Source organism: Chinchilla lanigera, unplaced genomic scaffold (genome assembly GCF_000276665.1).
Source record: "Chinchilla lanigera isolate Chin_1 unplaced genomic scaffold, ChiLan1.0 scaffold00015, whole genome shotgun sequence".
In the NCBI taxonomy this organism is placed as follows: domain Eukaryota; kingdom Metazoa; phylum Chordata; class Mammalia; order Rodentia; family Chinchillidae; genus Chinchilla; species Chinchilla lanigera.
In genome coordinates this window covers 29,444,948-29,465,662 of record NW_004955416.1, presented here as the reverse complement: position 1 = coordinate 29,465,662, position 20,715 = coordinate 29,444,948, and the positions used below count along the sequence as shown (strand labels likewise).

The 20,715-nt window shown below is 47.1% G+C and overlaps 1 protein-coding gene across 3 annotated transcripts in view; it reads left to right on the top strand.

Moving 5' to 3' along the window:
- The window catches only part of Apba2 (amyloid beta (A4) precursor protein-binding, family A, member 2), a 201,215-nt gene that overhangs the window by 126,153 nt on the left and 54,347 nt on the right, over positions 1-20,715 (top strand). For all 3 annotated transcript variants that reach the window (XM_005381659.2, XM_013512683.1, XM_005381660.2), the window contains one exon: positions 11,024-12,017. In XM_005381659.2, coding sequence (XP_005381716.1) covers positions 11,055-12,017 — 963 coding nt within the window. In that variant the 5' untranslated portion in view covers positions 11,024-11,054. The remainder of the gene's footprint in view (positions 1-11,023; positions 12,018-20,715) is intronic.

Here is a 20,715-nt window from a genome sequence, read left to right as displayed (position 1 = left end):
TGTTGTGGCATCATTTATATTCGTAGGGGAATAGTTAGTATCTTATTCACTGGAGGCTGCTGTAACAAAGATACTACAGACAAGGTGGCTCAGATAGCAACATTTATTTCTCACAGACAAATAGAAGAGACTGAGAAGTCTAGGCTGGAACTACTGGCATAGTCAGTGTGTAGGAAGGGCCTACTGCTGGATCATAGATGGTGTCTTTGTGCTGTGTCCTCACATGGTGGAAGGGGCCAGGGAGCTCTCTTTTAGCCTCTTTTATCAGGGCACTAATCCCATTCAGGAGGGCCCCACCCTCATGACCTCATCTCCTCTCAGAAGTCCGCGCTGCCAAGTACTATCTATGGAGGATTAGAATTTTAATATAGGAATTTTGAGACAGATGGACACAGCTATTCAGTCTACAGCAGTTCGATCAGCTACAGCCTTAGACATTCAGACGGGAAATCTGATGAAATCATTAAAATGGTGTTTATGGAGTGTTTCTGCTGCTTACCATGTTATAGTTACAGACAGCACAGAGCTGTGTTTGCGGTAAAGTCTAGACTGTAACAGAGATACATAGGAAAAAGACAGGAAGAAATGCACCTCAAGCCATGGTATCAGACTTTGGTTGGGCCGCTGTGAGCAAGCGTCAGTTATTCTCTGTATTTCCTATTAAGCACACAGCGAAACCCCAGGAAGCAGTGTGTCCTCGAGGACAGAAATCTCCGCACGTCAGCCTAACAAAAGATAGGCCGGATTAGTCACATCTCCTCTCCCTCGGAAGGTAAGGAGGGAAACTCTTCACACCATCCCACAGGACAGCTGTCTCCACCCAGCCGTCACATCCCAGAAGGGCACTGCAGTTGAAGGATTGAAATTGTCTCCCCAGACACAGGCTGTGAGTTCGCAGAGGCCGGCCACCCAGGCAGGTGGGATTTGGTAGCCATGTCAGACGATCCCCTTTCAGGCATTAAAGGGCTCTGAGAAAAAGTTGCTTTTCAAGGGAGGTGTTGAAATCGATATTCTTTACGCTTAGGCTGCAAACTGCTTCCATGCAAATGGCAATGTGTTAGTGCCTTGAAGGAGGAGTGCCTTGATTGCATTTAATTGGACACAGCCTTAATCTCTTTTCTGTTGGTTGTTGCTGAATTCCACAGCCTGCTTAATTTAGGAAGGGTGAAGGTTGATTTGGCTCACGGTTCTGGATGCTGGGAAGTCTGAGAGCACAATGCCAGTGTTGAGCGAGGGCCTTCTGACTGGTCTTAGCATGGTGGAGTGCATCGCGTGGCGAGACAAACTTGGTACGCTGCTGGCTCAGGTCTCCCTCCTCTTCCTAGAAAGCCAATGACACCATCATGGAGGCCCCACCCTGAGACCTCATCTAATCCTAATCACCCCCCAAAGGCCCCACCTTCAAATCTCACCAACTATGTCTTTGGGGCTTAAATTTCCATCACATGAACTTTGGGGAGGGGACACAAACTCTAGCAGATACTATAAATCTAGCAGGAGGAGAACTATTTCAGTCAAAGGACCACTTCATTCCACCTTGTTTTTGCTCACCTTGCCTTCTCACCTGCCCTTGGTCATTCTTCACTTTCCTGGAATTGTGTGAAATTCTTGGAACAGTGTCGTCCTCCCAGGCCACCCACTTTCAAGCTGTGATAGCAGTGAAGGTGACACAGGAGCAGGATCTTGAAGAAGATCCTCCACTGAATATCTTGCTCAAGACCTCACAGTAAATGGAGGCCTGAATTTAAACAAGGACCTTCTTGTCTTCATAACAGGAGGTTATGAAGGTTTTTCTTTTTCTGCTGAAAGTGCCTAGTGTGTTAAGTGTAATATGGCAGAGTCTTTGAAGACGTGGATTCTTCCTGAGCAGCTGCAGTGGTCCCTTTGCCTTTGTATCCATGAAAAAGAGACCCAGGTAAGAAGGTCTGTGATGTGAAACTCTAGGGAAGAATTCTCTTTAGCCAGATACCAGCATTATATTTAAGGATGGAAAAAGCAGGATCATTTAAAAAAACAGGATCATTGCCAGAGTCCAATGGAACCATACTGCAGACTGCAGCAGAAAGAAGAAATAATTAACATTTAGATGTTTTGTTCATCATTAAAAAATTTTTTTGGCATTATTTTTCATTTTGTAAAACATTACAATTATAATATTACTTACTTTGGTTCCTGACATTCTTGTTTTTGTTTTTGTTTTGTTTTTTTCTGGTACCGGGAATCGAACTCACTCTCCACTCCCAGGAATAGAAGGACAAGATTTGAACGTGGTGGGCTGGGCATTTAGAAAGGGACTTTATATTTCTTGGTAGGGAGTCAGATCTATCCCATAGACAGTAGGGAATCACTAGAGACCCATTGACATCTATCTTGGGCAGAGTTTTTGGTACCTCTGACATCAGAGCTAGCTGCCACTCCAGGCCTAATCTTTGGCCCACCTACCCAGAATCTTGGGCCTTGAACCAGCACGCTCCCCAGGTAGATATATTGTGCCTAATCTTGATTGTCCACTTTGCTGGATTAATAGATGCCTAGGCTATTAGTGAAGCACACTTTTGGGTATGTCTGGGTAGATCATGGGGATGTCAGCTTCAGAACTACATCCAGCCCTGATTCCTTCCTCTGACTTTTTATAATATGTTCTCCTTCCTGGCTGCAAAGAAGGGTGCAGCTTTTCTCTGCCACTGCCTTCTTCATGATGTTTCTGCCTTGCAGCCAGATGACCATGGGCTGGAGCCTTTGAAACTGGGAGCCAAAATAGACTCTTCTCCTCGAAGCTGTGTATGTCAGGTAATCTGTGCTAGCAGCAGAAAGGTGACTAGTACAGCCCCTCAAAGTTAGAAGAACACTTGTATGGGGAGAAATTTCTGACTTTCTATCAGGGCCTTTCCTCTTTCTGCACTGTCACCAGGGTACACCCATGTCCTATTATAGAGAGGTACAGTATGTACATAACCAGGCCATCTGGCTAGAGCCACTCCTATCCACCTGTGTTGGCAGAACCATCTCAGACAGACTCCTAATCAGGCGTTATCTTCCTTAACATTTCATTACCCTCCTTAACTCCTTGTATCTAATCACGAGGAGATTCAGGCCTGCACTGAACTAGTTTGCTATGCTTGTGTGCAGTCTGTAGTCTGTGATGCCTTGAATGTTGTTTGGCTCATCAGGGTTCGTGTGTTGGAAACTTGGTTCTGTATGGCAGTGTGTGGAGATGGTGTAACTTTTAAAAGATGGGGTAGTCCTTAGGTCTTTAGCAGTATTAACCCAGAAGAGAGTAAGGTAGTTCTTGGGGACTCTGAGCTAGTTTTCAAGATAGTAAGCTATTAGAAGAGCAAGCCTGGCCCCTGAATTGCTCCTTGGCCTTCTGTCTGTGATCACTCTCCTCATGCACATTCCCACCATCCACCTTAAGGCTTTCACTGGAGCCTATTTCTTCAAACATTTTGTTGTTAAACACAATACTACCATGTGGCTAAAGATAGTTCCCTTCCAGAGTTTGATGGGCATTATGGACTATCTGACCTGGGTCTCTTTTCCATGGATACAAAGGAAAAGGGACCACAGCAGCTGCTCAGGAAGGAGCCACATCTTCAAAGACCCTGCCAAATTACACTTAACTCACCAAATACTTTCAGTCTAAGAGGAAAAGCCCTCCTGTCAAAGATGAAGATGACACCAGCACCATACCCTTGAACCTCCAGAACTATGAGCCAAATAAACCTCTTTTCCTTATAAAACTATCCAGCCTCAGATGTTTCATTATAATAATGGAAAATAGCCTGATATACTCTCCTATTCAGCCTACTGCAGGACCTGCAGGCAGCTGTAGCTTTTTGCAGTTCCCAAGGGGGCAAGGCCATCCTCCACAGAATATCTTGCTCAAGACCTCATAGTAAATGGAGGCCTGAATTTAAACAAGGACCTTCTTGTCTTCATAACAGGAGGGTTTTTCCTCTTCTACTGAAAGTGCCTAGTGTGTTAAATGTAATATGGCAGAGTCTTTGAAGATGTGGCTCCTTCCTGGGCAGTTGCAGTGGTCCCTTTGCCTTTGTATCCATGAAAAAGAGACCCAGGTAAGAAGGTCTGTGATGTGAAACTCTAGGGAGGAATTCTCTTTAGCCAGATACCAGCACTATATTTAAGGATGGAAGCACTTAAAAAGACAAGATCATTGCCAGAGTCCAATGGAACCATACTGCAGACTGCAGCAGAAAGAAGAAATAATTAACATTTAAATGTTTTGTTCGTCATTAAAAATTTTTTTTTGCATTATTTTTCATTTTGTAAAGCATTACAGTTAAAATATTACTTATTTTGGTTCCTGACATTCTTGTTTTTGTTTTTGTTTTGTTTTTTTCTAGTACCGGGAATCAAACTCACAACCTTGCGCTTGCTTGGCAGGCGCTGTGCCGCTGAGCTAAATCCCCAGCCCCTGTTCCTGACATTCTTAATGGCTCACTTATCTCATACTAATCCAGCCCTAGGAAAGTTAAGGTATTTTCATTAAAAATTAGGAATAAATTGAGGAGGTTTCTTAGTCCATGTTTCTTCCCAGGAAGTGCAAGGGAGAGTGGTTGGACAAGATGGCGACATGCTGGGAAGGAGAAGCGAGATGGTGATAACTTAAAGGAGGTGTCATTTACCTAGGAAAACTTTATTTATCATAGTTATGTGGAATTAAAAGTAGGTTAGTAAGATGTGTTTTTACAAGATCAGTGTAGTTTTGCCATATACCAACAATAACCAGGTAAAATCTAATGGAAGCAAAACTGCATTTGTGAGACTCACAAAAAAATATATTTAAGGATAAACTGAGTGTGTCTACAGCTATGAAGAAAACAACAAAGCTGTTGAGAGACATTTTAGACTCAAATAAATGGAGCAAGATTTCAAAGGTGAATTTGGATAAAAAGACCCAGTGGAGGGACACTTGGGCCCAAGAGCTCTTTAGTTCATTTGTGAGAATAAAATGTGAAAGTACTGAGGAGATCTACAAAGGAAAATGAGGGTGAACTTGCCTTATCTAATGTTACAATACAAAGTCTCAGTAATTAAAATGGTGTGGTACTGCTGCTGGGCAGGTAGAAGAGTATAGACCAGAAAGTCTAGAAACAGATCTAAATTTATTAAGAATCCAATACAGATGGCCCATCTTACAACTTCTGAACTTTTGACTTCGTTGATAATGAAGCATACCCAGATAGCCATTCTGTTTTTGACAGTCAGTACAGCATTCAGTAAACTATGTGAGATAGGCAGCCCTTTTATTGCAAACTTTGTAGTAGATGATTTTGCCCAGCTGTAGGCTGTCATGTTCTGAGCATGTTTAAGGTAGGGTAGGTTAAGCTCTGATGTGCCGTTCATGAGGTGTAGTAATGCATTTTTGACTTAAAACATTTTTAACTTACGATGGGATCACTGAGATGTAATCCCATTATAAACTGAGGAGCTGAAACCTCTGAAAAAGTGAGCCAAGGTAAACTTTTCCTCCTTGTAAGTGATGATTTCGGGTGTTTTGTCACAATGACAGAAAATTGACAGAGTGGAGCCATTTTCCTCCGAAGGAAGCAGGTGTGGCTAAGGCCAACTCACTTTTGTCCATACCTAAAAAATAGAGGCGCCTTCACGTCTCAACTATGAAGACCCAGACAGCCAACTCCACTGTTGTCAGGACACCAGAAAGTCATCCCCCTCTGTAAATAATACTGCCCTTCCGTCCACCGCTCGCCAAGAGACTGACCTGGGTCACGGGCACAGCGGAAGAAGCAAAACCAGGTCACGTGTCATGTCTTGCTGGAGACTGAATTGGTGTTTTGAAAGGTCAAATGGAGGAACTAATCTGCATCACACAGAAAAAAAGGTGAAAGAGGTGTTATGAATGTAAGTGATTTGAAAGACAGAGCCCAGAAATGGTCTGGATGGAGGAAAAGGCTGTGGGAGGGAGAATTTAAGAAAAGACAAGAAAAAAGAAAAGAGGACAAAAGGAAAGGAAAGGAAAGGAAAGGAAAGGAAAGGAAAGGAAAGGAAAAGCAGGAACTTGCCTGTAGCTAAGGAAGAAGTGAGCTTGTATGAAAAGGGCCCCTCAAGTGAATCCTCATAGATTAATATCATCCAGACTTAGCCTGATGGAATTTCTGAGTCTAAGAATGGAGAGAAAATTATACAAGACTCCAGAGAAGGATCAGATTTTTGTACCAAGGTAAAACAAATCAGGTTGCTATTAAACTGCACATCTACAAGCTGAAAGGTGTAGCTGGAACCGTGTTCACAGGATAGTAAGTAAGGATGTCATCCAAAAAATATTCTGCATGAGAGAAACCATTTCCTAGACATAAAAGGATTATCTGAAAACTACGCTTAGCAATTATTCTAGCAAAAGAAAATGAGATTGTAACAAATATTTCAAGAGGAAAAAATACACAAAGTATAAGCAGCAGTGGTGAGCAGTGGATTGAGTAATTACAGCCCAAGTCCAGGGTTGCTGGTAATACTGTGTACCTGGAATAAATTCTCCTGAAATTGTTTGACAACTTGAAGAAGAAACAGGAAGTGGTGGCAGGAAACAAGCTGGTTCTCGTTCTCCTATGATGCTACCTTGGTGACTGTGTTAGCTCTGCGTCACCACTGCAAATACCTGGATGATCAGTTTGTAGAGAGGGGAGAGTTCTTTAGGCTCAGGGTTTCAGAGGTTCCAGTCCGTGACAATTGGGCCTGTCACTATGAGCCTGTAGCAAGGTAGCACACGATGGCGGTAAGCATGTGGTAGAACAGAGCATGGCCAGAACAGGAAACCAGGAGCAGGAGGAGGAGGAGTAAAGGGCTTGGGACTCCATATCCCCTTCTGTGTGCGCCTCCGATGGCTGGAGGACCCCTAATAGCCCATCGCTTAAAGTTCGCACTGCCTCCCAGTAGCACCCCAGGTTGGGAACCAAACTTTTAAGACTTGAGCCGTTGGGAAACACTATCTAAACCATAGTGATTTACTTTATAAAAACTTAGATAATGTACTTGTGGAATTGAGTAACAATTCCTTGTTACTGTAACAAGTATATTTTAACCCTTAAATCTTATGTTTGCTAAAAGGATGTAGGAAATTACATGTCTAAGAATGTATACAGTATATACAGATTTTATCTTCAACATGGCCTAGAATTTGAAGTAAAGGTGATGAGACACTCTGTACTTTAGTGTGTTCTCTGACCAGAAAGTGAATGTGAATGTAGTTGTCCTTGGTATCTTCGAAGGATGCTCCTGCCTCTTATATCAAGTGGCACAATATTTGCATAGAATCCATGCACATCTTCTCAGGTACCTTGAGGCATCTCTAGATGACTTGTAATATTGAATTTATCAGTCCTGGTTTTACTAGAGGAACAGATATAATCCAAGATATGCAAATGTATAAGAAGTTACCAGATTGGTTTATGATGGTCAGCCACGGAGCTGGAGGAGGAAGCGTGCAGAGGGTGTCTGCACATTGGAGACTGAAGGTTTCAGCCCAAGGTCTGGAGTTCAGTGCAGTGTCTGTGCAAGTCCATATCAGGAGGCTGATGGGTCTATGCTGGAAGGTTTAAGGGTCTACACCAGAAAGCTGAGGAGTCTGTGACCAAAGGCTGAAGGATCCGTGGCAGAAGCTGACTTCCTCAGTGGAAGGCTGAAGAGTCTACAACAGAAGCCAAGAGTCTGTGTGGAAGCCAAGAGACGACATCCAAGCTGAAGGCAAAGACTAGAGCTCCTCTGAAGAATGGAAGCCAGTCTCTCCTTCCTCATTTCCCCTTTATACCACTGGGACAACAAGCCATCCTAGGGTGGGTTTTCTACACCCTAGCATGTAGAAGAGCTGCCCCAGGGTGGACCCTCTACACCCTAGGGTATAGAAGTGCTGAGCTGATTTAGTTAAGCTTCTAAACTGCTCAGGTTGACCCAGTCAACCACTACATTAATACAATGTGAATGCCATATAAATAGTAGTTACACTGAATTTTTAGGAAATAATGGTAAGATAAAGGATCTGTGCAGGTTCAGTATAGATACATTTAAAAAATATCCGCAATCTGCATTTAGTTGACTCCCTGGATGCAGAATCTGTGGATATGGAGGGTATGTGTGTCTGCAGTGTGCTTGGCCTGGTGTCAAGCCATGGGGACATACAGAATGCTGTGGAGATAGTGTTGCTCCCCAAGTAGTGGAGCTGCATGCTCACCTGCCAATAACTGCTGATGCCATTTGCCCTCCGCCTCCACAGTCAAGGCATGGACATCTGTGGTCATGGGCTAGCACTGCCTTCCGCACATGCTTCTGGGGAACCATTCTGGGGAATGCTGTTTCCAGAACTGGGTGCAGAACTGTGGCTGCTGAGTTTTTCATAGCATGCTTGCAGCCTGTCCTTTGTGCTTGGCGGTTCTCGGGGATCATCAGAAACCTGCCGTCCGGTCATGTCTTGTCTTTAAGGCACTTCATCGTTCTCGATGTGCCCTCAGGTTACAGTGCCTGGTGAATGTTGAGCTCAGTGTCCTTCCTGGGGACAGGTCTTTGGAAGTTTCCTGCCAGCATCAGGGTTTGGGAGTGACTCCAGGGTACATGCAGGCCCTACAGGGTCCTGTTCGCCAGCAGTGTTCCTGGTGTGGGATGCCTTTAAGGCGGTGGGCCATTCTGGGGAGGTGTTGTGAACCAGCAGCATTTCAGGCCTGTTATCAAGGCACAGCCACTCGTGAGCCTCTTGTGGACTCAGGAAGAAAGTCTGATCCTGTCCATGGCGAATCTCTGGGATGAATTCACACGGCGGAAGCGTGTGTCTCCATCAGTAACTGTGCTCACACTCTGAGTGTCTGCACTGGATGAGATAATTATCTCTTTCTCGGTTCTTCTGCAAATGTTCGTAACGCTGTGACTGTGACCATCTGGTAAGGCTGTCTCCCGTCGAGATGTGTTTTGGGCACTGCTGCACACCGGGCTGCTGTGTGAGCACTGTGGGAGATGCAGGGTGTGAAGGACCTTATGTTTGTGAGCTCCCGAGGGACTGGACTGAAGAAAGAGGGTGTAGAGGACGTGCGGGCAGGGTCTGGGCAGTGACTACCCCGGGCACGGCTGATGGCACCCCTCTGTCCTCGCTCCCTGGGTCTGACCTCGGGTCCCATCGTTGCTTCGACCTAAATACCCACTGAGCCTTCCTCTCTCATCTCCACTATTTTAATTTAAGATCTCATTTCTTTTTTAAAAATTTGTTTCATTGTGGTAAAATAGACCAATATAAAATTTACCATCTTACCATTTTTCAAATATATAACTTCTCTTTTTTTTTTCTTTTTCTTTTTGTTTTTCTTTTCCTTTTTCTTTAGAGTACTGGCGAATGAACCCAGGATCTCACACTAAACCATGTCCCCAGCCCTTTATGTTTCATTTTCTTGAGGTAGTTCTTGCTAAGTTTCTAAGGCTGACCTGGAACTTACCACCCTCCTACCTCAGCCTCCAGAGTAGCTGGGATTACAGGTGTGTTCCACCATGACTAAGTTCTCATTTCCTTACTGGACTACTGGAGTACATTTTTAAGAAATAAGTAACTATGATGCAAACAAATAGGCATGTATAATGTTAAAGTACAGTTTCAAGAATAAAGCGAACACTTGGGTAGCAGTTCAGTACAAAAAATAGAACTTCAGCCAAACATTCTAACACTCTCTCCTTTATTTTTTCCTGCTCCTAGCTCTTCCCTTGTGCTAGAAAACCAGAGTAGTCTTTTTACCAGTCTCCCTTCCTCTGGCCTCTGCCCCGCAAAGTCTTCTCCATGCAGTCTTCTCTGTGCTGTGTTGGTGGTGCATGTCTATAATCCCAGCTACTTGGGAGGCTGAGGCAAGAGGCTTACAAATTCAAGACCAGCCCAGGGAATTTAGCAAGAACCTATTTCTAAATTTAAAAAGTACAAAGAGAGCTGGGGATGGTAACTCGGTGGAGCACCCTAGGTTCAGTCCCCAACACAGGAGAAAATAAATCCTGTCTGTTATGCCCTCTGACTCTGCTTGGCTTGGAGGATGAAGTACAGAGTGCTGTGCGGGGAGGTCCAAGTCCTCTCCCACTTGGCTTCGTAGGGTCACGCACATTGTAAGCCACGGGGCAGCCTGGATTCTCTCCTCCCTGTGGCCACACAACGCTGTCCTGTGCTGCGCTTCCCTGGGCTTGCTTAGCCAAAGTGCCACCTGTACCTCTCGTCCCTCTGTGAGTGATGTCCCGCTTGGAGTGGGGAGGGGACAGCAAAGCAGGGACAAATCCATAGGGGAGGGGCACTGAGATGGTCATCATAATAGCTCGTCTTAATATACAATTTTATTTAAAATTTATTAAACACTAAACGTAGTACGTTCACATGGTTTAGGAAAAGTTGGAACCGTATTTGGAAATATAGGAAAATGCCAGGCTTCATTTCCACATGGAGTCCCACTGAGTCCGCCTCCCAAATGTACTTTATTCATTTATTTTTATTTCCCTTGATTTTTAATTGATGCATAATTGCCGTACCAGTTCTAGGGCACGGTGCGCTGTTGCGGTGCGCGTGTGCCTTGTCAAGGAGCACAGATTTCGCCTGGGAAACCTTGACATACCTTCTTAGCCCGCATCATCATGTCCTTCTGGATGAACGCCTCTTCCGCTTGAGAGCGGCTAACCTGATCTTGTGACGCTTTGTCTTGTTGCCTGGGCTGCCCCTCATGGAGTGAGCGTTGTGTGGAGGTCACAGGTGCCTCAAGAGTTCTGAGGGCTGAGTGGGCGTCCTCTGATGGTGGATGCTTCCCCACCCCTCCTCTTCCCGGAGCTCTGCCTGGGCTCCTTGCTGTGGCCGCACGTTGTTTCTGGCACGTGAGACTGCTGGGTGGGAATGTTGCGGTCCTTGAGCAGATGTGTGTTCACACCGCTCTGAGCGAACGTGGCAGCCAGGCTCTGTGGCAACTGTGGAGTGGGCTGCATGCCTCTGCACTTGGCTGTGATCTCTGAGTTCTGACTCTCGTCTTTCAAACGTTCCTCCCCACAGCAGCTGCCTCCAGGTGATGATGGCCGCCTGAATGTCCGCCATGGCCCACCGGAACCGCCAGAGCACTGCCAACAGCATGCTTGACCACAGGGCCAGGCCAGGACCCATGCCGCATGGCCAGGAGCCCGAGAGCAAGGATGTGGAGCTGCCTTTGGAGGGCTATGTGCCCAAGGGCCTGGAGCTGGCCAGCCTGAGGCCCGAGAGCCCCACGCCAGAGCAGCAGGAATGCCACAACCACAGCCCTGATGGGGACTCCAGCTCCGACTATGTGAACAACACCTCCGAGGAGGAGGACTATGATGAGGGCCTCCCTGAGGAAGAGGAAGGCATCACCTACTACATCCGCTACTGCCCAGAGGATGACAGCTACCTGGAGGGCATGGACTGCAACGGGGAGGAGTACGTGGCCCACGGCACACACCCTGTGGACACCGATGAATGCCAGGAAGCCGTGGAGGAGTGGACAGACTCGGCAAGCCCACACCCGCTTGGCCACGGGGCTGAAGACAGTCAAGACTACCCAGACGGCCACCTGCCGATCCCGGAAGATGAAACTTCTGTCCTGGAGGCCCAGGACCAGGAAGAAGGCGGCCACTACTGTCCTAGCAAAGAGGGGTACCAGGACTACTACCCCTCGGAGGCCAATGGGAGCGTAGGCAGTGCTTCCCCCTACTGCCCGAGGCGTGGGGATGGGGACCTGGAGGACCAGGAGGAGGATATTGACCAGATCGTGGCCGAGATCAAGATGAGCTTGAGCATGACCAGTATCACCAGTGTCAGTGAGGCCAGCCCTGAGCACATGCCCGAACTGGGGCCCGGGGACTCCACAGAGGCCTGCACGCCTGGCGAGGCCAGCCATGGGTCCAGCCGGCACGAGGCCAGGCCCAAGTCGCTGCACCTCCCCGCTGAGGCCAAGCACCCTGGAGACCCCCAGAGAGGCTTCAAAACCAAGACCAGGACACCAGAGGAGAGGCCAAAGTGGGCCCAGGAGCAGGTAGGTGGTGGCTGTCCCCGGGGGAGGGAGCGGAGGGGTCCATGAGCTGTGGCAGCTGCTGTGGCCCTGCAGGTGCAGAAGCTGCAGCACCGTGACAGTGTGAAGACAGCGGGAGAGGACCGGGCTGCCGTGCAGGTCCGAGTGCGTGAGTGGCTCTTCCCCGCTCAGTGACGTGGGCGTGTCTCTGAATGTCCTGCCCACTCTGACGCTCACATTCAGGCGGGAACATCAGGAAGGTTCCACAGGGAGGCCTGAGTGGCTGCTAGTGCCTCCCTATCCTGCAGAAGGTTCGGTTTCTAGCCCACAGTCCTGGATCTGCTCGTGGTGGGAGAGCATGAGAGCGCTGGCCTGCGCTTCTGCCGGGTGGCTTCCTGTGGCCAGCGTGGCATTGGCGAGGGTGGGAGGTGTCGGTGTTCATGCACCGCCCCAGCCACAGCAAGGGGCAGCGGCCTGAGTATATTTCAGAGTGGTCATTGTATCCGCGTTCACTGTCTTAGGAAGCTCCAGGCCTTGCCCCGATGGGCAGTTAGCTATGGTAGCGACTATTTTGAAAACAATTATTGGAAAGTTTGACAAAGTCTTGGAAAAGGAATGAGTACTGATGTAGACAGTGGTTGTAAACATAATTATATTTTCTTTTAATTAGAGCAAAATAAGCTTGTATTCTAATAAACCCATCTAAAAAACTGGCATTTAAAAACAGGCCAATCATGAGTATTTAAAGATGTGATTATTGTATTTGTGTAAAGGAACTTGTATTGGCCCAGTCTGTGGACTGCTTGAAAAGCCTTATTTTTTCCCCAGAAAGTTCACGAGTTTGAATATATATAGTATATAGCATACAAAATACATAATGTACATACAAAGTCATATTGACTTGATGGTAGATTTCTGGCACTTGCAATTTTGACACCTTATGTTCCTTCTAAAGGCTAAGTAGAAATTGACTTTACTTTGGGGGTGTTCCTGTCACGCACAGCAATTCTGCATTCAGAGGGCATTGTGGGGTATAAAGGAAGGGCAGGGGCTCTGGGCCTGGGGCCTGGGCTTTGGGCCAACTGGCCATCATCTTTCTTCGGTCCTTGGCAGAGCCTGAACTCGTCCGCAGCAGTGATGATGGCCCCACAGGGAGTTATGTGGGTCTCACAGAGCCTGTGACACACTGTGTTCTATTGTAGCACATGGCGTCCCATGTCAGAGATGCTGTCAAGAGAAAATTATCTTTGGAAATCACTCCCTGATGGAGAGTGAGCAAGACCTGGTATTTTGTTTGTTGGGCTTCTTGCTAACCAGATGCTGAAATGCCACAGACCTCTGGCTTGCAGAGCTTTGAGGTCAGGGAATGAATGAAGTGGGGTGGGTCCCATTCATAAGGGTACGTGGCGGTGGAGGAAGTCCCTAGCCATTGTGGAAGACCAGGAGGAAGTCCATTCTTCAGAGAAGAGACATTAAATGGGAAAACAGATAACTTCATTTCCTAAGTAGAATGTGTGTCCTTGAAGCAAGTTCTTTTATCCTAGGTTTTAGAAAAGCTCATTTAAGCTGGAGAATGATTTTATAGCTTTTTTCCTTTCGTTCATTCATTTATTAATTCACAAACTAGTTCCGTCTGGGGAAGGCCTCACAGCTCCAAAGTCAGGGTTGAGTAGGGCCTGATGAATGGGCCCTGCATGCACCCTCAGGACTCTGTAGGCCTCATACACAGGAGAGGAGCCTCACATGCTATAGACCTGAGTAGCCCATTTTGCATGAGGAACTCTGGAATCAGACCAAAAAGAGCCACTGGTGGTAGAAATGGTCTTGAAAGCACGATTCTATGTGAAGGACCTGCCCTGAGTAATTTGGTGGTGCATTGTTTGAAGTCAGAGCTTGCTTTCCCCAGGTCAGTCCCTTACTCTCCTGGGCATGGCTAGGGTGTGCCAGGAGCCAGTGAAGACAAGCTCAGGATGCCACTGAGGCCCAAGCCCGACTCTGTGTTCCCAGAGCTATCTGGACAGTTAGTGTACTGCTAGGGTTAAGGCTGCAGCAGAAAGCAATCTGAAGGGAGAGATGGGCAGTACTGGCTGTGCACATAGTTTAGACCATCTCTTTTTAAAGTGTGGTCGTCACTGGGGTCCCCGCCCCAGAACCTCTGTATCTTAATGTGCATTCAGTAAGCGGTTGCATGCAAGTTGGAGGCTATGGAAGACCTCATTGCAAGAAGAATTCCATGGCGCCCTCACTTCTCTTTTCATCTTAAAGCTTGAAAAACTGGATATTTTTGACAGACTAGGTCGAATGTATCTAATATGAAAAGCCAAAATCTGATACATTTTAAGCATCTACCTGATGCTACAAGTGAAAAAGTCCACACCTGGCCTGCTGAGACAACTCATGCTCAAAATATAGGTGCACAAAAATATTATTTACAGCTACCTTCAGGCTCTATGTATAAATGTATGTGAAGCAAATGAATTTTGTGTTTATACTCAGGCCCCATCCCCAAGAAAATATTATAAGATCTCAAATGCAGAGCACTTCAGATGCCAAGCTTTTTAGAAGAGTTCAACATGCATCGAATACTGTTTATTAAGTCATTGCATCAGTGACAAATAAGTGCATTAGAGTTAGAAACAGGAAAATGAAATGTGTTCTCAGTGGTTCCCACCACCCTAACATACGAGCTTTTTTCATTTTTGTGTTCCTTTACAGGTGGTAGCACTGAAAACATAGCTGTTGTGACATCCCAGAAGTAATTTTGTCACCCAGCCTTTAAGATTGAACATACCATAAACGTTTCTCCATGTTGCCATATAATTTTCCTGATTATTTTTACTGGGCTTTCAATGTTCCTTCCACTCGGATGATGTGCCCTGCCATTGAGGAAAATTTGGAAAAGGCAAAAAATACTGTGTTGTGCGGGAATGTGGAATTCTACTGTAGGTAGTTTTCAAGTCAAAGAGATAAATTACCTGTCCTGGGAAACCTCACTCAGGATTTCAGCGTAAAGCATGCCGTTAGAGGTATTCTGTAATCAGAACAGGCTTTGCTCCTTATCCAGGAATTCTATATTTGTGAGTTTACTTACTTGCTAAAATTCATCTGTAACCCTAAAGTTAGTACTCATGATAATTTTGCAGTCAGAAATGGTCAGCTTCCATTTTTCCAGCTGAGGCTGAACAAGGCTTTACCTTCTTTTTTTTAGCACTCATACTGTAAACTTCATGCTCTCACTCATGCCTCCGTTTTTGTGCTTTTTGTGGATGGCTTTTTAAGTTTTAGTGATAAAATGACCCCCAAATGTAGTGCTGCAGTCCTAGCCAGTATTCTTAAGTGCAAGAAGGCCGTGCAGTGTGTTATGGAGAAAATACATGTGTTAGATAATCTTCGCCCAGGCATGATGTATAGCACTGCTAGTAATCAGTTCAGTGCTAGTGGATCAATTATCCAGTATAGCCAGATAAGGGAAGAGAAAAACTCGCTCATCTGCGTGTGTGGCCACTCTGGAAAGTGTTGAAGTGACACCTGTGGTGTGTGCTGAAGTTATAGAGAAAAACAGAAATGTGGCTAAACTTACAGATCGGTAAGACAATGACCAATTTGAAAAAAAACACAACGGGTAGGCTAGAAACCCAATAAATGTATGATCTCATGATCCATTGGGATCAGGGAAATGTTAAACTCCTCTCAGTGGGTGTTTTATTTTAAATAAATATTGTACATACTTATTTATAAGAAAGAGATATTCAGTGAGGCGTTTTTAAACATAAACATATATAAAACAAGGTTCTGGGTCAGTTGGTTGACAGGATCCTAGCTCTGTATCTCCTCTGGGGGCACTCATTCAGAATTTACTAATTCAGGCTCTGCAGAACAGAATTACCATGAATGTACATTGACTGTAAGTCATTGCCCAGTATTTGAAGGAGGTTGGTTCTAATACCCCCTGTAGATACCAAAATCTGTGCATGCTGCAGTCCTTTACACAGGTCTTACATGTAGTGTTTGCATATAACCTGCACACATGCTCTCAGATACTTTAAATCACCTCTAGATGATTTATAATACCTAACATGATATAAATGTTGGATAATTTGTGGTTATATTGTATTGGTTGGCAGAGTAATAATGATAAAATGGTTAGTACATATTCAAAACAGATGCAGTTTTTCCCTGAATTTTTTTTTCCATCCACAGTTGAGTTAAATACTGAAATACAGAACCCACAGATACAGAGGCTCAACTATATTGTTGTGTTTGGGAAACCTTGCTGCAAAAAAGCCTTCCCTTCTTGGAGGTTCACTCATTGCTTGCAGCTGAGCTGCGTGAAGTCCCGGAAGTCTGTGGCAGGAATGCCAGTGCTGCCCGGCCAGCATTTTCACATACCCTATGCATCAAGCCTTTTCTCTCCATGCAGGAGCTAAGGGGAAAACCCCAACCCACATCCCACATCCTGGGGGATGAGAGCCAGGAGACATGGCCTTCTAAGGCCTTGCTTTATATGGCTCACTTCCAGGACGGCTCAACAGCAGCCCAAAATGGTGGTGATGGGAAGGTGGTCCCTTCTATCACCACTGGAATCCTTTGCTTCTGCAGGTTTAATGTTTCTTTTTTTAGAAAAAAATTGTAGAAGGTCCCTGGGTGACAGTGGAGGTGGCAGTGGTGTTGGTAGTGATGACAGCTCCATGCAGAGGGCTTTAAGGCTCACCTCAGTAATTCCTGCAACAACCTAAGAGACAGGAACAAGGCTGAGCCCCATGGTACACAGGAAGCAGGTGAGCCGTGCATGGGAAGAATACCTCATCTTTGTTTTCACAGCTTCAAAGGGGTAAACAGACTGCATTACACACAAACTCAGCCTGTCACCACTGCACTGCACAGCCTGTGATAGGCCCCTGGAAAATGTAACATCAGGTTCTGTACAGTGTGCACGTGAGTTCACCAACCCTTGATGAGTTAGTGAGTTGTGTCACACTCCTCTCGCAGAGGGATGGCAGTGTCTACTCTCACACCCATCTCCTGGGTACAGAAAGGCCTGGCACACTCGGCTGGGCGCAGTGAGCGCATCAAGGCAAGAGCGAGGTGACCCCTGGACTCCGAGGCTCCAGTCTGTAAAATGGTCCCTGTCTCAGGTGCTGGCACATCCTGACGCCATGAGAGGCAGAGGGCAAACAAGTCAAGTCGAGATGATTCATGTGGCATTTTCCTTCATTGTATTGAGCTGTTTTGACGTGAAATATGGTCTTTTTTACATGCGGCAATTAAAGAATACATGAGCTGGGTCCGGCCAGGCTCGTAGTAAGCATCCTGATGGAACTGGCATTTTCTTACCTACCCATGTGGTTCTCGTGCGGTGTGGCAGTGAGGTGTAAGTGGAGGAAGGAGCTCAGCCGGCGCCCCCCTGTTTCCTGCCTTTGGTCTCATGGGCCCAGGGATGAGTTCTGTGCACCAGTTCATCTCCCTGGAAGAGAGCAGTTTGCTGGTCTGTGCTTTCCCCTGGGGCTGTTCACCTGTGCGGCTACAGCCAAAGATCCTGGTTCTGCGGGCCTGCGGGCCTGGGACGGCACATTCTCTGGGTTCCTCTGGGTGGTCGCAGAGCATCTTGGCTTGGTAAGGGCTGGACTGAGTGCTTTGGAGCCCCTGCTTTCTTCACCTGTTCCCTTAAGATATCTGTCATGGGACAGGGTACCTGAAGCCGTTGGCTCTGGACCTGAAATTCTTCCTTTACGGATTTATTCCCTTAGACCTTGGAGATTTCTAGGGCTGCAGGCATTCCCAGGTGGGGACTGCAATGATCATTCAGTCGAAAGCATTTGATTTACCCAGGAGCTATACACAGCAGCCCCACACCTTGGGTCTGCAAAGCAAATACACATTTAGGCTTTTCATGATTCCTACTTATCATCATCCTAGCTAGTGCTTTCTAGAAGGAGCCCTCGGGTAATAGAAAAAAGCTGAAAATCAATACATCATAGCCAACTGAATACAGCAGTTAAAATGAGGCATGGTACAGGGCCCCAGGGCCACATCAAACACACGAATGTCCACCCAGTCCATTATGGAGATGCTTCGGCTGTGACTTGGTGTTTGATTGAGGCTTGCTTTTCAAAGGAGTTTTCAAGATTGCACTAGAATGCTGGAGGCAAGTACCTCATACAAGTGCCCCATTTGGTGGCGTGCAAAGCAAGTGTTAGCCCCCGGCTTTGAGGAGGACAGGGAGACGTGCTGTGGGCTGGCTGGGGCCCTCTCTCCATCACAATGCAGAGGGGCTGCAGGTGTACAGCTGGAGGTGTAAAGAGGGCCGCTGGTGCCCAGAGGAAGCCCTGTGTTCGAACCTAGTCCACGGGGAGGATGGAGCTGGAGAAAGAGCTTGTGGGTGATGCCGAGGACAGGGCTTTGGGTGTGCCCTGGTTAGAGGAAGAACCCCCTCAGCCCTTGGAACCTAGGAGGAGTGCAGCTGGCCTCTTCTCTCACATATCCCAGCCCACAGATTCTCCCAGGCTTGGGCACCTTCTCCTGGTTTCTTCTCATAAAGCCCGCTCTCTTTCAGAGTGGACCCCAGCCAGCCCCAGCTTCTCCCCGTGACGTGGGCTAGCTGGCCCTGCGTTCCTTCCCATCGGGCCGTACACAGCAGCACCTGTGACACACCAGGCGCTGTGCATGCACAGGCAAATATGGCAAACCCTGAATTTTAAAACTCGTGGTGGGAGAGGCAGGCTGTGCCCTTCACCGCCTCCCTTAGATGGGACTCAGGGCAGGTGCCCTTCAGCCCACGGCTTCCAGGCCAACTTAGGTGCAGGTGAGAATCAAAGAGGCTGTGGGACTGAGCGGGGCTTTGGGAAGTTGACTGGTGAGACTGCACAGGGAGGTGTGTGGGACTGGAACTGCGATGGGGTTGTGAGCCCCAAAAGAGGATGAGGGAAGGCAGAGGACCTGGGCCGAGGATGGTACTGAGAGCAGGACAGAGCAGGGCCACTGTGGGTGCGGCTGGCAGGTGGAGAGAGCTGGGGCAGAGCAGCTGAGGGACAGTGACGTCAGGAAGGCCAGATGCAGCAGGCGCGTGGGGAGACCTGGAGACTTCGCTTGGAAGAAAACACCCACTGGCTGAGGCCACTGTGTCCCCGTGGCAGCCTGGGCAGGGCTGGTGGAATTGGAGGGCAGAGTTACCACTGGGAATGGAACGGGGAGGTGGGGAGTATCGGTCATGTGGGGGACACCAAGGACAGGACCGGAGCAGGTACCAACAGGCAGAGGATCTGTGTGTGTGTGTGATACTGGCTCAAATTGCACTAATTTGTCAGTGGTCTGTGTCTAGGGCAGATTGTGGGGCGTGACAAAGGTGCGAACGGGACCCAAGGCAGGCAGCTGGGCTGTGTCTACACTCTGTGCCCCTGGCCTCCATTGTTGGCTCTCTGTGGCACTTCACATGGTACCTCACATGTACTGGAGGCTGACAAAATCCAGCTGACAAAATCGGTTAGTCAGTGACATTTTCTAGGAAGTACAGGGCTCTGTGGAAGAATTTTTAGAAGCATCGTCTGTTCGGGAAGAAAGCCCACATGGCTGAACGCAGGATGCAGAAATGCATAATATCACACATGGCGTGGCAGGCACGGTGTTTTCACCCCACGGCACTGAGGTCACAGCCAATGCTAATCAGTTGCTAAAAAAGACATGGTGCTGTGGTAATAGGGACTCCCCAAGAATAACCACCAGTCCTGTGTCAGGCAGTACTGTGGACAGGGTAGGAAAGCTATACAACTCAGACTCATTGAGAACAGAGACTGTGTGAGGTGGAAGGGTGCCTGCTGGAGAAGAGTGGCTTCTAAAACCTGCTGACTCCAGGTTTGTCAGCTGCTTCCACCATCTATCTTCACAGAAGAGAAGCTGGTCTTTCTTCACAAGCCAAAGCCCGAACAGTTGGAGCTTACGGATGTTCAGAACTAGAACTGCAGAAGCTCACTGTACAGCTCCCCTTCTCTCAATAGCTAACGTGCAGTTGAGGTCTGCATCTGGTCCTGCTGCCTTTAAGAAACATTCACGGAGACTAGGTGTGCGCTGTCCTTGGTGCTGACAACGCAGCGTCTGCCCCGTGGTGGTCCGCTCTGGCTGTAGTGGGCTGTGCAGGTCAGCGAGCCTGCCCTGGACATGGAGTGTGAAGGTGAGGGTGCTGCTCCATGCAAATAGCACAAGGCAACAGATCTTCTTGCCCAGATGTTGCTGTTTGGAGCGTCCTTACCCATCCTTAAAAGGGAAGCAAATTCTGACACTTGCTACAAAAGGTGTGAACCTTGAACAGTATGCTCAACGGAATAAGTCAGACACAGAAGGACAAATAAATATGAATCCACTCAGGCTCAGCGTGGAGTTGTCAAATTCACAGATGGGAAGTAGAATGAGAGTTCCTGGGGCTAGGGAGGGAAGGTGGAGGATGTTAGTGTTTAATGGGAAGAGAGTTTCAGTTTTGCAGAGTGAAGAGAGTTCTGGAAGTGAATGCAGGTGATGGTCATACGACAGTGTGACTATACTTAATGCCACTCAGCTGTTCACTTAAGAATGGTTAAGATGGCAAACTTTAGGTTGTGTCAGTTTACTACCATCAAATAAATACATGAAAGACTTTTGGTCCTTGAATTGACTTGAGCCAATTTGGATCATCTAAAACTAAATTGGGCCAATCTGAACAAATGTGACCAATATCACACAAACAAAAACCATT